General features: G+C 43.6%; 1 protein-coding gene across 4 annotated transcripts in view; it reads left to right on the plus strand.

Annotated features, from left to right (window-relative positions):
* The window catches only part of PXK (PX domain containing serine/threonine kinase like), a 77,515-nt gene that overhangs the window by 45,919 nt on the left and 17,084 nt on the right, over positions 1 to 14,512 (plus strand). For all 4 annotated transcript variants that reach the window (XM_060109315.1, XM_060109313.1, XM_060109316.1 and 1 more), the window contains exons 7-13: positions 711 to 785; positions 4,206 to 4,310; positions 5,085 to 5,186; positions 5,652 to 5,813; positions 6,245 to 6,362; positions 7,627 to 7,705; positions 10,385 to 10,433. In XM_060109315.1, coding sequence (XP_059965298.1) covers positions 711 to 785; positions 4,206 to 4,310; positions 5,085 to 5,186; positions 5,652 to 5,813; positions 6,245 to 6,362; positions 7,627 to 7,705; positions 10,385 to 10,433 — 690 coding nt within the window. The remainder of the gene's footprint in view (positions 1 to 710; positions 786 to 4,205; positions 4,311 to 5,084; positions 5,187 to 5,651; positions 5,814 to 6,244; positions 6,363 to 7,626; positions 7,706 to 10,384; positions 10,434 to 14,512) is intronic.

A 14,512-nucleotide genomic window follows, 5' to 3' on the forward strand; every position in this document is an offset into this window, starting at 1 on the left:
GCTTTTTTTGTTTCAGGCTCATTTCAAGGACTTCAGATGGGTTTATGAAAGCAGATATTGACAAGAGAATTACAAAATTGTATTGTGCTCCTGAGTGATGTAAAGGCCTCCTTAGTCACACATCAAAGGAGAGTCATTTTAAGTCACTTTTTTATGCAGTTGGTAGTATCAATGTGATTATATTTGATCAACTAGTAAACATTTGGAAAAAAATACAAACAGTTTAAAATAGTTCTCTGTAACCTCTTTAGGGTTGACAGTTTGGCAGTTTGTTTTAAAGAAAATACTTGAGTAATACTTTGTTTTATCTATCACTTTGAGAGTTCTAGTGATACACTTGATTAATGGAATTAGGTAAGATTACAGTTAAGTCCTAGTATTTGTATGTTTATATGCTATCTCTCCAGAAAGGCCGTGAGACAGCAAGAATTAATGTGGTTTTCATCTTTGGTTTGCAGTTATGTATTTGGACAGATTAAAAAAAGGGAAAGACTCGAGAATTCTTTGGTTAGTGGTTAGGACTCTCGCGCTTCCATTGCAGGGGGCGCAGGCTCAATCTCTGGTCGGGGAACTAAGATCCCGCAAGCCATGTGGCACTGCCAAAAAAAAAAGAGAAAGAAACATGAAAAAAAGAAAAAAGGAAAGACTTATAAGGAGTTTTTCTTTTGATGACCAAGACAGCACCCTGATATTTCTTCCCATGTTTGCAGGCTGACCTTGGTCCTGACAAGTATCTGTCAGATAAAGATTTTCAGTGTCTAATCAAACTTCTGCCATCCTGTTTGGTGAGTACAAGTCCTTCTATTATTCTTGGTGCTAATGAGAGATTCACAGTGTTTTCTCATGTTTTCTCATGAGTGACCATGGACAGAAGAGCTGGAAATAGTCTAGGCTTGAGAATGGAGAGGTACAGTGGATTTCATTTCAGACTGAGAGCGCTCAGGGCTACTTCCATAGATCAGAGGCCATTTAAATGACATTCATGACCTCTAGACAATCCATGACACATGTGGTAATGTAAATGTAGTTTTTGTGTTTTAAGCAAATACCAGAATAGGAAAGCAGCCACTTCTCTGAGCCTCTTGTTCTTGGTAAGGACATTTGTATCAGTGAATTGAAAGAGCTGTTTCCAGCCTGAGAAAACAGAACTGATACAGTTTTAGGTAAACTGGATGAAGGATTCTAATCGAAGGCTTTCAGTGGAAAGAATGTCATGAGTGTATTTCAAAATATATGCAGAGGGCTTCCCTGGTGGTGCAGTGGTTGAGAGTCCACCTGCCGATGCAGGGGACACGGGTTCGTGCCCCGGTCCGGGAAGATCCCACATGCCGCGGAGCAGCTGGGCCTGTGAACCATGGCCGCTGAGCCTGCGCGTCTGGAGCCTGTGCTCCGCAACGGGAGAGGCCACAACAGTGAGAGGCCCGCGTACCGCAAAAAAAAAAAAAAACCCAAAAAACAAACAAACAAAATATATGCAGAAATTTTTAAGGAAAAGAGTAATCTGGCCAGAAAGTTGAGTTAGTGTTGATGTTCTTTATCTGTTTTTTGCATGAGAATGTGGGACCCTTGAATGAGCACAATTAGTCTGACCTGTCCAGTTGGGTTGGCAAGTTCCTTCTTTTTTTTTTTTTAAAGTTTTTTTTTTTTTTTTTTGGCTGTGTTGGGTCTTCATTGCTGCACGCGGGCTTTCTCTAGTTGTGGCGAGCAGGGTCTGCCCTTCATTGCAGTGCGCGGGCTTCTCATTGTGGTGGCTTCTCTTGTTGTGGAGCGTGGGCTCTAGACATGAGGGCTTCAGTAGTTGGAACACGTGAGCTCAGTAGTTGCAGCATGCGGGCTCTAGGGTGCGCGGGCTTCAGTAGTTGCAGCTCACGGGCTCTAGAGTGCAGGTTCAGTAGTTGTGGTGCATGGGCTTAGTTGCTCCGTGGCATGTGGGATCTTCCCAGACCAGGCATCAAACCTGTGTCCCCTGCATTGGCAGGGGGATTCTTAACCACTGTGCCATGAGGGAAGTCCTGGCAAGTTCATTCTTGAAGATAGAGTGTCTTGTCAGGCTAGCAAAACCAAGCTTTTAATGAGGTGTGATGCCTGGCCAAAAAACAAATGCTGTGGTCTTTGAGTTTGATTAGTTGTGTCACACAGGCTGTGAGCACCCAATTCTAAATTTCTTTTAATGGATGTGCTTTTTAAAAAGAAGGTAGTGCAGGACTTCTCTGGCGGTCCAGTGGTTAAGACTCTGCACTTCCGCTGCAGGGGGCATGGGTTCAGTCCCTGGTTGGGGGAACTAAGATCCTGCATGCCATGTGGTGTGGCCAAAACAAACAAACAAACAAGCAAAAGTAAATAAATAAATTAAAAGATGGTGCATATTAATTACAGAAACTCAGAAAACACAGAAAAGCAAAAGTAAAATAAAACTTGCCCATAATTCCAACCAACCAGAAGTATGAACCAGAATGTCCAGCTGTTACTTTTCTAGAATTTTATATGATTATATTTGAAAAATGATACAGATATTGTTTTAAGACCTGATTTGTTGTTGTTGTTAATGGTATACCATGGACATCTTTTATTGTTAATAAATACAGTGTAATATCATTATTACTGGCTGCGTTAGAATTATCCTTGGCTCTACCTCAAGTCACTCAGCTAATCTATTAGACATTTGGATCACTTCTAGTTTTTTGCTCTTATTAAAAAAAAAAGCCATAGTGAACAATTTTGGCTAAACATTTGTACCCTTCCTTAATTATTTTTATAAGATAAATAACTAGAATTAATAAGTAATTGAAGGAGATTTTTTTGAGACTATATAAATAGACTGTTTTTATCAAATCCACTAGTTTTAGCATTCACAGAGATTTTCTAATTCCATCATTCCTCTTCTATTTATTAGTTGGCATTCTACTGTAAGGACTAGCTTCCTCTTCTCTCTTCTTTGTCTATTTAAATCAATATGGACTCAAGGATTTTTATTGTATTCATTGGGTTTCATTTTGAGGTGATGAAAATGTTCTAAAATTAGATTGTGTGATAGTTGCACAGTTCTGAGTGTACTGAAAACCATTGAGTTCACTTTATAATGGGATGTGAATTATATTTAATAAAGCCATTAAAATATCAGCAGCAATCACTTTGATGTGATAATCAGGAGAAACTTCATGATCAATTTACTATATTTCCCTGGGCACACCCTTCCATCCCCCGACCCACTCAATCCCTGCTCATCAAGTCCTTGCACAGCCCAGCTCCCAAGGGTTTAAATACTCATGGTACTCCTTTGAGCTAATGGACACTCTAATACCTGAAGCCAATTGGTCCATGTAACCAAAATTCCAGGTCATGTGAGGACTTTTCTTTCAGTCATTAAATAATTTGTCTTACTCCCCACCCCACTTTGTCGACATCCATTGCACACTCCAGTAGAGGGACAGGAAGATTCATGCTAGCTGCCCTGGAAAAGGGCCATAATGCCGAAAGATGGCTGCTGTTGCTTTTTTTCTGGCTGTTACACTCCCAGGCTTGTCACTAAACAGCAGTGTGGAATGTTAGGCAAAGCTGTGAGTGAAGACACATTTATCCTGGTTCCCACTTGGCTGTTCTAGGATTTGGCTGTATTTCTTACCAATTTACAGAGGCAGAATATTAAAACCACCGTTCCAAAAATGCAGACTTTCTCTTTCTTGCACCACACTTTTTTTTTTTTTTTTTTTTTTTGCTGTATGTGGGCCTCTCATTGTTGTGGTCTCTCCTGTTGCGAAGCACAGGCTCCGGACGCGCAGGCTCAGCAGCCATGGCTCACGGGCCCAGCCGCTCCGCGGCATGTGGGATCTTCCCGGACTGGGGCACGAACCCGTGTCCCCTGCATCGGCAGGCGGACTCTCAACCACTGCGCCACCAGGGAAGCCCGCACCACACTTTTGTCTGAACTGTGAGACTACTCGTACCAAAGCAGACACCTTCACTTGGAGAGCTTAGCTCATCATTTACCCATTGTCACTATAGTTTACCTTCCTTCTCTCATCTAAAAAATGAATTACTAATTGACCTCTAATAACTTGAAAATGCCATGTGTTCCGGGAATATTCTGCACTTATGTGCAATTAAACTATCCACCTGGTACTTGACTCTGCATAATCAGATCCTGGATCTAAAAGGAGCGTAGATGCTGATGCAGATAAATGTGAATTTCTTTTTTGTTTCGGCAGCACCCTTACATCTATCGTGTTACCTTTGCCACAGCTAACGAATCCTCAGCATTGCTAATTAGAATGTTTAATGAAAAAGGAACTTTGAAGGACCTGATCTACAAGGTACTTGTGGTGCAAATTCATGGTCATAAAGAAGTTCTCAAGTCCCTTAAGAACCTGTTATTCATGCTTGACCCCTAGGCTTCCAGAAGCTAGGCCCTGAGGATTTAATTTTAATTTTATTTGGAATTAATTTTTATCTTAGCAATAGAAACTACCCAGTTTGGCTAAAGAGCATTCCTTTCTCCACATGAGGGAAGGTTGAACATTACATGATTATATCCATTACATTGCAGGCTGCTCTTAGGTCAATTTTAAAGTTTATGACTTTGACTTAACAAAGCAATGTTGAACTATCTCAATAAAGCTGTAAAAAATTTTTTTAAAATATACTGAGAAGCTTTACAAACTCATAGAAAAAGAGATCAGGTTTGTGGTCCCCAGAGGTGGGGAGGGGGGCGGTGAGGGGGAAGTGGAAGAAGGCTGTCAAAAGGTATAAACTCACAGCTGTAAGATAAGTAATATAAATAAGTACTAGAGATGTAGTATACAACATGATAACTATAATTAACACTTCTGTATGTTAAAAAAAGCAATACTGAAGAATTCTAACAGTATACAAGACTTCTGCGTCTTCACTGGACTAGAGAAAGGCTGGAACCCAGGTCAGCCTCTTTCTATTAACTGTGCAGACTGCCGTATTTAAGAGCCCACATCCTGACAGCTGGACTCATCTGGTGTCCCCCAGCCTCTTAGCGTGCTGCCTGTTCAGGGAGGCCGTGTGTAGAATTCGACCAGTCTCCTGCCTTCTTATGTGCTCTTTGTTCCTTTCCAAAGGCAAAACCAAAAGACCCATTCCTAAGGAAGTACTGCAACCCTAAGAAGATTCAAGGCCTTGAACTTCAGCAAATAAAAACATATGGGCGGCAAATATTAGAGGTAAGAGTTATTTAATTTTGGTTTAAGTTGCATTGGAATTTCACCCAGCCTCACCATACTCTTTTGGGAAAGTTCTCAGGCAATATCCAAAGTAGTTTAAGTTGTCTGATGGCTTATAAACTGGTGACATTGTCATATTTTATCCCAAAAAGCAAACATTTGAGACTAAGGCAGTAATTTAGATCAACAAAGTTCCAAAAGCTTAGCTATTGGAAATTCCTAAGTTAGTGTCTGATTTAAGAACTTTATTGTGTGAGTACCAACTTTTGTGTTATTTTCGGTTGATCTTTATCTTGGTGCCAAGATAACACAGCTATCTTGTTTAATTTTTTTTCTAGGAATCTCCCCAGTGACCGGTTTGGTTTTATTTCAAAATATATTGACTGAAAAAGCAAAGTTTAACCTGTCTTGTATCTGAACGAGTTGGGGCGGGGGGGAATGTGACCTCTACCTATTTTTTAATAGGTACTAAAGTTTCTCCATGACAAGGGATTCCCTTATGGGCATCTTCATGCTTCCAACGTGATGTTGGAAGGGGACACTTGCCGGCTGCTGGACCTTGAGAATTCCTTGTTGGGCCTTCCTTCCTTCTACCGATCTTATTTCTCACAATTCAGGAAAATCAATGTAAGTTGCTGAAAGTCATGAAACAGCAGGTTTATATTTAGGTATAAATTATCCCCATGGCAGGATGCATGATCTGCCACTGTAAGAGATACGCACTAATCAGTGACAGGTACAGTTGGGGTAGGCATGCCTGTTGGTGCTGTTCTCCCACAGCACTGCTGTTTCTCCGAGAGGCTAGTTGAGGTGGGAGCTGGGACAAGGAGGGCATGGAACCAGTGACTGGAATACCATGGAGGGTAGGACCAAGACCTTTGGTCAGAGCAATGTTTTGTGAGCTTTTACAAAAGTCTTTGGAATTGGGTCATCACTACCAGTTGTGAGTGGGGTTGCCCCTGGGCCATATTTCTTAGTGGAAGCCCAGGGCAGGAGGCTTGGGATTCACAAAGCCAAAGCAAAGGCCAAATATGCCGCTGCTCTCTTTTCTTCTGCAGACATTGGAGAGTGTGGACGTCCACTGCTTTGGCCACTTACTGTATGAAATGACTTACGGACGACCGCCAGACTCAGTGCCTGTAGACTCCTTCCCTCCTGCACCATCTATGGCTGTGGGTCAGTATGGGGTGTGGAGGGGCCTTCTGGGCCCTTGTAATGTGCAGAGCTACTCACCCTCTTTCCAGAGTCCAGGGAAGACCCAGAGGAAGTTGCTACGTTCCACAGCCAGAAAGTCTTAACTCGTCTAAAAGTAATTTGAGTGACTTCCTTAAATGCATTTCCCTGAAAATTCAGATAGCTTTTCTATTTGTCAGGCTATCTGAAACCTCAGGGGACATTTTATAACATGCATTAGAATTTTGGAAGCAACAGGATGTGAAGAGAGAAGTATGGCCAGACTGAGTCTGATACAGAAGCAGGAGCCAGGAGCAGGAAAGTTGCAGCCAGTCTTACGGACTCAGGCTGGTGTCAGGAGTCAGACCAAGGCTGGAGAGAGACCTGCGAGGACAGCCACAGGCTAGACACATGGTAGAGGAGAGCCTGGCAAGCCCAGGGCTAGGAAAGGCAGACAGGAATGCAGATACCTGGCACCTTGGATCCAGGAGCTCTTCTAGCATTACTGAGGGGGCTGAAGCGAGTGCGGGGATGGGTGGGCACCTGTAAGAAGAAGGGATGTGGGGACGGATGCAGAGTCATCCGGGGACCCTTTCATCCCCATCCACAGCCAGCTCAGAACTCACTGCCAGAGCAGAGGGAGGGGAGGGCAGGGCAGGTCTTGGACCACTGTGCCCTCCAGGCATGCGGGGCAACCCTCCACCAGTGCTAGTTTTGTATCAAATGAGGTGGTTCCAGAGAATGGGCCCCGAGACTTCTTTGGGTTGAGTTTGAACAGAACAGCTGAAACTGAACAGTTACCTGCAAGTAGAAAAATCTGGCTGCTTTTGTTTACATCATCCAAGGTGTGGGATGGTGCGATCCTAACAGTTGGCATTTCGTGTGATGGTTTTGACTAAAAGCAGGCAAGCAGAGAAATGTCGCTCAAGTTCAGAAGTTTACTTCTGTGTAGTGTTTACTTCTCTCTTCAGAGAGCAAACGTATTTGTGGGTGATACCTTGAATCCCTCCTCCACGTACCTCTGGAACATCTTTAGCTTCCTGTCAGCACGTGGTTCCCGGACCAGTTCTTCTGAGGCGTCAGTAGCATCAGTCTTGCCAGCATCCCCCTCCCCGGCACGTATGCCATCTGTCTGTGCGTGAAGAGTTTTGACACTGTCCTGATCAGCCCGCAGACAGCTGTGGCAAAGCGGTGTCGAACTTTTCATCACCAAGTGGATTTGCCAGCATGTCCTGTGGAACTAAAATGTGTATCTGTTCATTTCAAGTGGCCGTGTTGGAGTCGACGCTGTCTTGTGAAGCCTGTAAAAATGGCATGCCCACCGTCTCCCGGCTCTTACAGATGCCGTAAGTTAATCCCACACCTTGGCTGTAACCCTCCTAACTGTGTGGACCACTAGCCCAAGTGTCTGGTCCTGGTAGAGACTCAACAGCGTCCCCGCAGAGTCACCCTGACCTGCTTGCTGACGGTCACTTGCCACATGATGTCCTGACCTTTCCTTGTGACCTCTCTGCACCATAGCCTGACTGCTCTCTCTTCACATCAGTGTCGTCTTCACGTGTGTCTCTCCCTGTCCATGTTGGCGTTGTATACGTGGACTTCCCGCTTGGGAGGTACTGAAGGGGGGCCACCCTGTTTCAGTGCACCGCGTGGCCCACGGCTGTGGCTGCTTCACTAGCCGCTGTCTGGGGAGGGTCTGGCCTCTCGGAGGAGGGCAGCGTGGCTCTGGCCTCCCCTGCACTTGTTTGTTCATTTACTCACTGGGTAACACGTATCTAACGTCTGACATGTACCAGGCACTGTGCTGGGGCGTAGAGCTCAGGAGACATTCTCCTTTAAACAGCGTTATGAATAGTCAAGTGAGGTGGGTGAAATAGTGCTTTGCGGCCTTTCCTTTAGGTATGTTTTCTATTCCTTCATGGAAAGGCAGCAGGGTGGTTAAGAAGCATGTTTCTGAGGTTAGACAGACCTGGGGGTGGGCCCAGCCTTACCACTTCTACCTGGGTGACCTTGGGCAGGTTTCCTAACCTCTGGAAGCTGAGTTTCCTCATCTGTAAATGGGGACAATAATAGCCCCCACCTCAGAGGGCTGTTGGGAGGATTCATTGCGATGATTCCTAGTACAGTGCCAGTTACTAAAGCAGAGCTTATTAAATGTTAGTTATGCTTCCTATTGATTCAGCTTATACTCTGTGCCTTGCGACTTACCCACTGCCCTGTAAACAGATGTATTTGGGAAACAGTTGTATGGGGAAATAAAGCGGGACAGCTTGAGGTACGTACAGCCCGAGGTCAGAGGAGGCGGTGATACGTTCAGATTCCTTGTGTTAGGGAAAGTCTACTCCAGCTCCGAAGCCGTCCTAGGCCCTGAGGAGGCTGTGACGGACAGAGCGGCCCAAGACCCCGCCACATGGATGTGACTTCCTAATGTCTGACTCACACTGGTGCCTCGCCGCCTGAACCAGCCACCGTTAATAACAGTGTAAACATGGAAAAATAGATCTAGTCAGGGGAACAAAACAATTTTCACACACACTTTTAGAACATATGCATTTGTAGTTAGGGAACGGCTTGTATCCACGTTAATTTACTTGGGTTTGTAGTCGCACCCCCTGCTCCAAAGCTCTTCACATTTTTCTCCCAGTCTTCCAGTTCTAAAGTGAATCCAGGTAATTTTTCTTCACTTAAGTCTCTCTACCGTGTGGGCTTCAGCCTTGAGACAGCACCTGGAGAGGTGTGAACTCTGTTCAGTTCAAAACGTGTTGTCTGGAAATAAGTGGACCCTCAGCCTTGAAGAGGAGAGTTCTGTCTCCACCTCCAGGCCGCCCAGGGAGTGCTGTGAGGAAAAGTTAACCCTGTCACTTCTACTTGTGATGTAGTTCCTGTTTTTTAAAAAGGGGGACCGTTCAAGGAAAGACTTACTTAGAGCCTTTTGGGCACTGCCCAGACAACCATTTAAGTTCTCTGACCTGTTTTAGCCAAAACAGTTCCGAATTCCTCATGCTATTGTTTTTAATAACACACTTTTGGGCCTCCCTGGTGGCACAGCGGTTGAGAATCCGCCTGCCAATGCAGGGGACACGGGTTCGAGCCCTGGTCTGGGAGGATCCCTCATGCTGCGGAGCAACTAGGCCCATGTGCCACAGCTGCTGAGCCTGTGCTCTAGAGCCTGCGAGCCAGAACTACTGAGCTCGCGTGCCACAACTACTGAAGCCCCTGAGCCTAGAGCCCGTGCTCTGCAACAAGAAAAGCCACGGCAATGAGATGGCTGCGCACCTCAACAAAGAGTAGCCCCTGCTCGCCACAACTAGAGAAAGCCCACGCGCAGCAATGAAGACCCAACACAGCAAAAAATAAATAAATAAAATAAATGTATTTTAAAAAATAATAAATAGCTCCCTTTATAAAAACAAAAAACAAAAAACACACTTTTGAAGAGAGAATTTATATTCTCCCAGAGCTGCTATTTCTTTTTAAGAGAGCATGAGAAACACTACTTTTCTTAGAAGAAAATTATTTTCTCATTGGATTCCAATCAGAACAATTCCTTTTTTACTTACTCTCATGTCTTTATTATATTGAGCTCTAGAATAAATGTTGTCCTCCTCTGGGGCAAAAAAAAAAAGGAAAGCCAATTACTCTGTTTAGAAATATCTACTGCATATATTATTTGCAATATAATATAAATACAATAAATAATGTGCAAATTTCTTTTCAAAACGTTAATTCACTATGTAGCGTGAGAAGACTCTCACCCCTCAGTGGGGAAATCACCTCCCCTACACGGCTGACCCAGTCCCCCTGGAGAGCTCCGAGATGGTGGGGAGTGGCGGGTTTCTGGAGGTCACCTTGGGTGGCCTGGAAACTCCTTTGAGTTTGATAAACACGAGATGGTGGGTTGGCCCGGGGCTGGGGGATGTTGTGGGGGACTTGATGGGCGAAAGCTGTCTCATTCTGCTTTGATCCTGTTCTGGGAGTGCACCTGGTTTAAGAAAGATATTTTTGTTTGTTTCTTTTCTTTACAGATTATTCAGTGATGTTCTGCTAACTACTTCCGAAAAGCCACAGTTTAAGGTAAAGCAAATTATATCATTTATTGGTTTGTGACATGAATGTGTACTTGGAAAGTTAGCATTTTTTTAATCAAAAAAAGAAGGTACAGTATTTATAAGTGTGGACTGGAAGAATGCACACTTAAGAGCATTTTTATTTGGGGACCTTATTGAGGACAGTAGCCAGGAGACATCCTCTTAGATAGCTCTAAGGAACTATGAAGAGGCAGGGGAGGGGCCAGGATATATATGAACTTTTTGCTGGAAAAAAACATGTAGTCAAGCGTAAAAAGATTACTGCTAGGGCTTCCCTGGTGGTGCAGTGGTTGAGAATCTGCCTGCCAATGCAGGTGACACAGGTTCGTGCCCTGGTCTGGGAGGATCCCACATGCCGTGGAGCGGCTGGGCCCGTGAGCCATGGCCGCTGAGCCTGCGTGTCCGGAGCCTGTGCTCCGCAATGGGAGAGGCCACAACAGTGAGAGGCCCGCGTGCCACAAAGGAAAAAAAAAAAAGATTACTGCTAATCACAGAAGACAGACACCTGAAGTTAATGATTTTAGTGTTTTTCTATGTATGAAAGATGCCAAGAATCTGGGGTCATTGGAATTTTTCCTTAGATAGGCATCTTAACTCTCTAGGGTCCTGTATATCCAAAGCACAGAATGCTTCCTGTTTTTCTCCACCCTGAATTCCCCCCAGGGTGAACCTTCTGGGGGCAATTGCAGTGGGTTGCAGCTTAATCCTTGTGGAACGGGAATGGCCAGCAGCCTTCTTTATTTTAATAAAGAAAAATTGCAAATAATCTAAATATCCTATAATGAGGGAATAGCTTAATAATTTAAGTACATGTATTGGATTAAATGCGTTTTATCTAATAAAAGTAAAATTTATAAAGATTGTAGTAGCCTGGAAAATGATTATTATTTGGGCTAAGGGGAAAAAACAGGATATAAAATACAGTGTGTAAAAAAAAAAAACCCCTCTGTCTAGAATAAGGACTGGAAGGAAGTATCCTGGGAAGTGGCAGTGTTATGTGGTGTTACGCAAAGAGCAGGGGCTTTGGAACAAACGTATGGACATCAAGGGAGGAAGCTGGGTGGCATGAGTTAGGAGATTGGGATTGACATGTATACACTAATATGTAGAAGATAGATAACTAATGAGAACCTGCTGTATAGCACAGGGAACTCCACTTCGCTGTACAGTAGAAACTAACCCAACATTGTAAAAACAACTATATCCCAATTTAAAAAAAAAAAAAGAGCAGGGGCTTTGGAACTCCCCCAAACCAGGTTGATGCCTTGCTTTGCTTTCATGATACCAGCCATTTATCTAAGGCAGGGTTTCTCAGCCCTGACCTTTGACACTTTGGACCAGGTAGCTGTTCTTTGTTGCTGGGGCTCTGCTGTGCGTTGTGGGATGTTGAGCAGCACCCCTGGCCTGTACCCACTAGATACAAGTAGTACTGTCATTCCACCCCACAGCTGTGTGACTGTGAAAACTGCTTCCAGATGCAGCCAACTGTCCCCTAGGGAGGGGACGGGGGCAAAATCACTCTCATTTGAGAGCCACTGATATATGGGCAAGGACCTATTCTTTGGGTCTACGTTTACTAGTTGTGTAGAATTGGTGAGTAAAACTTGTCTGTTGTCACTGGACAACTGAGATGATCCCTGAGAACGCCTAGTTCAGGGCTGGGCACTCCCTGTTAGCATTGTTTTGGGTAGAGAGATGAAGGATATTTCTCTTTCTCCTCTCTCTATTCCCCCAAAACCTGTAAAACTCTTACGAAGAAATTACATTTAGCAGGGGGAAAAAAAGAAAGAAAACCCCAAACAGGGTGGGGTCAGAAGATTTATAGGCAAGGGAGAAGCTTTCCTCTGCCCTGTTTTTTGCCAGTTAGAGGAGTTCTGACAATAATAGCTTCTTTGGATCTGATGTAGGAAAAAAAAAACTTAAATTCATGTCTTTGTTACTGAAACTCTTCAGGAAACGCATTTAGCCTTGTAAATAAGTATGCTCTCCTCAACCCTAGTAGTCCAGCCCAGGGGTTATCATCACCCCTTGTTCTTCCTCCAAGCCAGGGAGCCTGCAGCAAAGACACTGTGATCTTAAAAACCAGTGTTAATCTCTTGTATGTCTGTTTTCTTTCTGGAAAGATACACAAGAGACGGGTGATGTTGGTTGCGTCCATGGTGGGGGACTAGGTGGGATGTTTTTTACTGTGGATATACCCTTTTTATGCCTTCTGAGTTTTGAACCATATCACTGTGTATTACCTACTCAAAACTTTTTTAAACTTAATTTTTTTTTTTAATATTCGTTTTATTTATTTATTTGGTTTTGGCTGCATCGGATCTTAGTTGTGGCGCGCAGGCTCTTCGTTGTAGCGTGCAGGCTTCTCTCTAGTTGTGGCACACAGGTTCCAGAGCGCGTGGACTCTGTAGTTTGTGGCACGCAGGCTCTCTAGTTGAGGCATGCGAGCTCAATAGTTGCCCCGCAGCATGTGGGATGGTAGTTCCCCGACCAGGGATCGAACCGCGTCCTCTGCACTGGAAGGCAGATTCTTAATCACTGGACCACCAGTGAAGTCCCCTAAACTTAAATTTTTAAAAGAATAGTAGAAACAAAAAGTTGAACATGGTCTGAGTGTCTGTTTTCTAGGCCTGAACTCCTCATGGTTTGAAAAACTAATAAATTAAGAAATGACAAGCTCAGAACCACACTAAGCTTTTGTTAACAGCATCTTCCAGTAAGAAAAAACTTAATCTTGTGAAATTCAGAAAATAAGTCTTAAGAAAGAAAGGAAGGAAGGGAGGGAGGGAGGGAGGAAATAAGTCTTTCACAGAGAAAATCCCTCTGAAGTTATAAAATATTATAATTACTTGAATTTGTGTGTATGTGTTCCAGTAAGCTTTATATATTTTTTGTTTTTAATTATGATAAAAACATCATGTAAAATGTATCCTCTTAGCCATTTTTAAGTGTACTACTCAGTGGTGTGAAGTGTATTCACATTGTCGTGTAAAAGATCTTTGGAACTTTTTCATCTTGCAAACCGAAACTCGAGAACCATCTTAAGTACAACTCCCAATTTTTCCACCCGCAGCCCTTTGGCAAACACATTTTACCTTTTAGATATCTCATATAAACGGAATCATACAGGATTTGTCCTTTTGTGACAGGCTTATCTCACCCAGTGTAATGTCCTCAAGGTTCATCCATGTTATAAGCATGTGACAGTATTTCTTTCCTTTTTAAGGCTGAATAATATTCCCCTGTGTGTATATACCACATTTTATTTATCAATTCATCTATCAATGGACATGTGGGTTTCTTCCATCCCTTGGCTATTGTGAATAATTCTTCAATGAACATGGGGCATACTTTGATATCCTGCTTTCAGTTCTTTTGGATATATACCCAGAAGTAGGATTGCTGGATCATCTACTGGTAATTCTATTTTTAGATTTTTTTGAGGAACTTCTATACTATTTTCCATAGCTGCTGTGCCATTTTACATTCCCACCAGTAGTGTACAATTTTTTCCATCCTCACCAACATTTGTTATTTTCTGTTTTTTTGATAGTTACCATCCTAATATGTGAGGTGATATCTCATTGTGGTTTTGGTTTGCATTTCTCTCATGATTGGAGATATTGATCATCTTTCCATATGCTTGTTGGCCATTTGTGTATCTTCATTGGAGAAGTGTCTGTTTAGGTCCTTTGCCATTTTTTTCCTTTGATTTTCTGCTCTTTATTTTATTTTATTTTTTCAGGTTTACTGTGGCATAATCCATTTTTGGTCACAAGTCCATTTTTTTTTTTTTTTTTTTGCGGTACGCCAGCCCCTCACTGCTGCGGCCTCTCCCGCTGCAGAGCACAGGCTCCAGACACGCAGGCCCAGTGGCCATGGCTCACGGGCCGAGCCGCTCCGCGGCACGCGGGATCCTCCCGGACCGGGGCATGATCCCGCGTCCCCTGCATCGGCAGGCGGACTCCCAACCACTGCACCACCAGGGAAGCCCTCAAGTTCATTTTTTAATTGATTACTTATGTTTTTGTTTTTGAGTTGTAGGAGTTCTTTACATATTCTGGA

The sequence above is a fragment of the Mesoplodon densirostris genome, chromosome 10 (assembly GCF_025265405.1).
Source record: "Mesoplodon densirostris isolate mMesDen1 chromosome 10, mMesDen1 primary haplotype, whole genome shotgun sequence".
Lineage (NCBI taxonomy): Eukaryota > Metazoa > Chordata > Mammalia > Artiodactyla > Ziphiidae > Mesoplodon > Mesoplodon densirostris.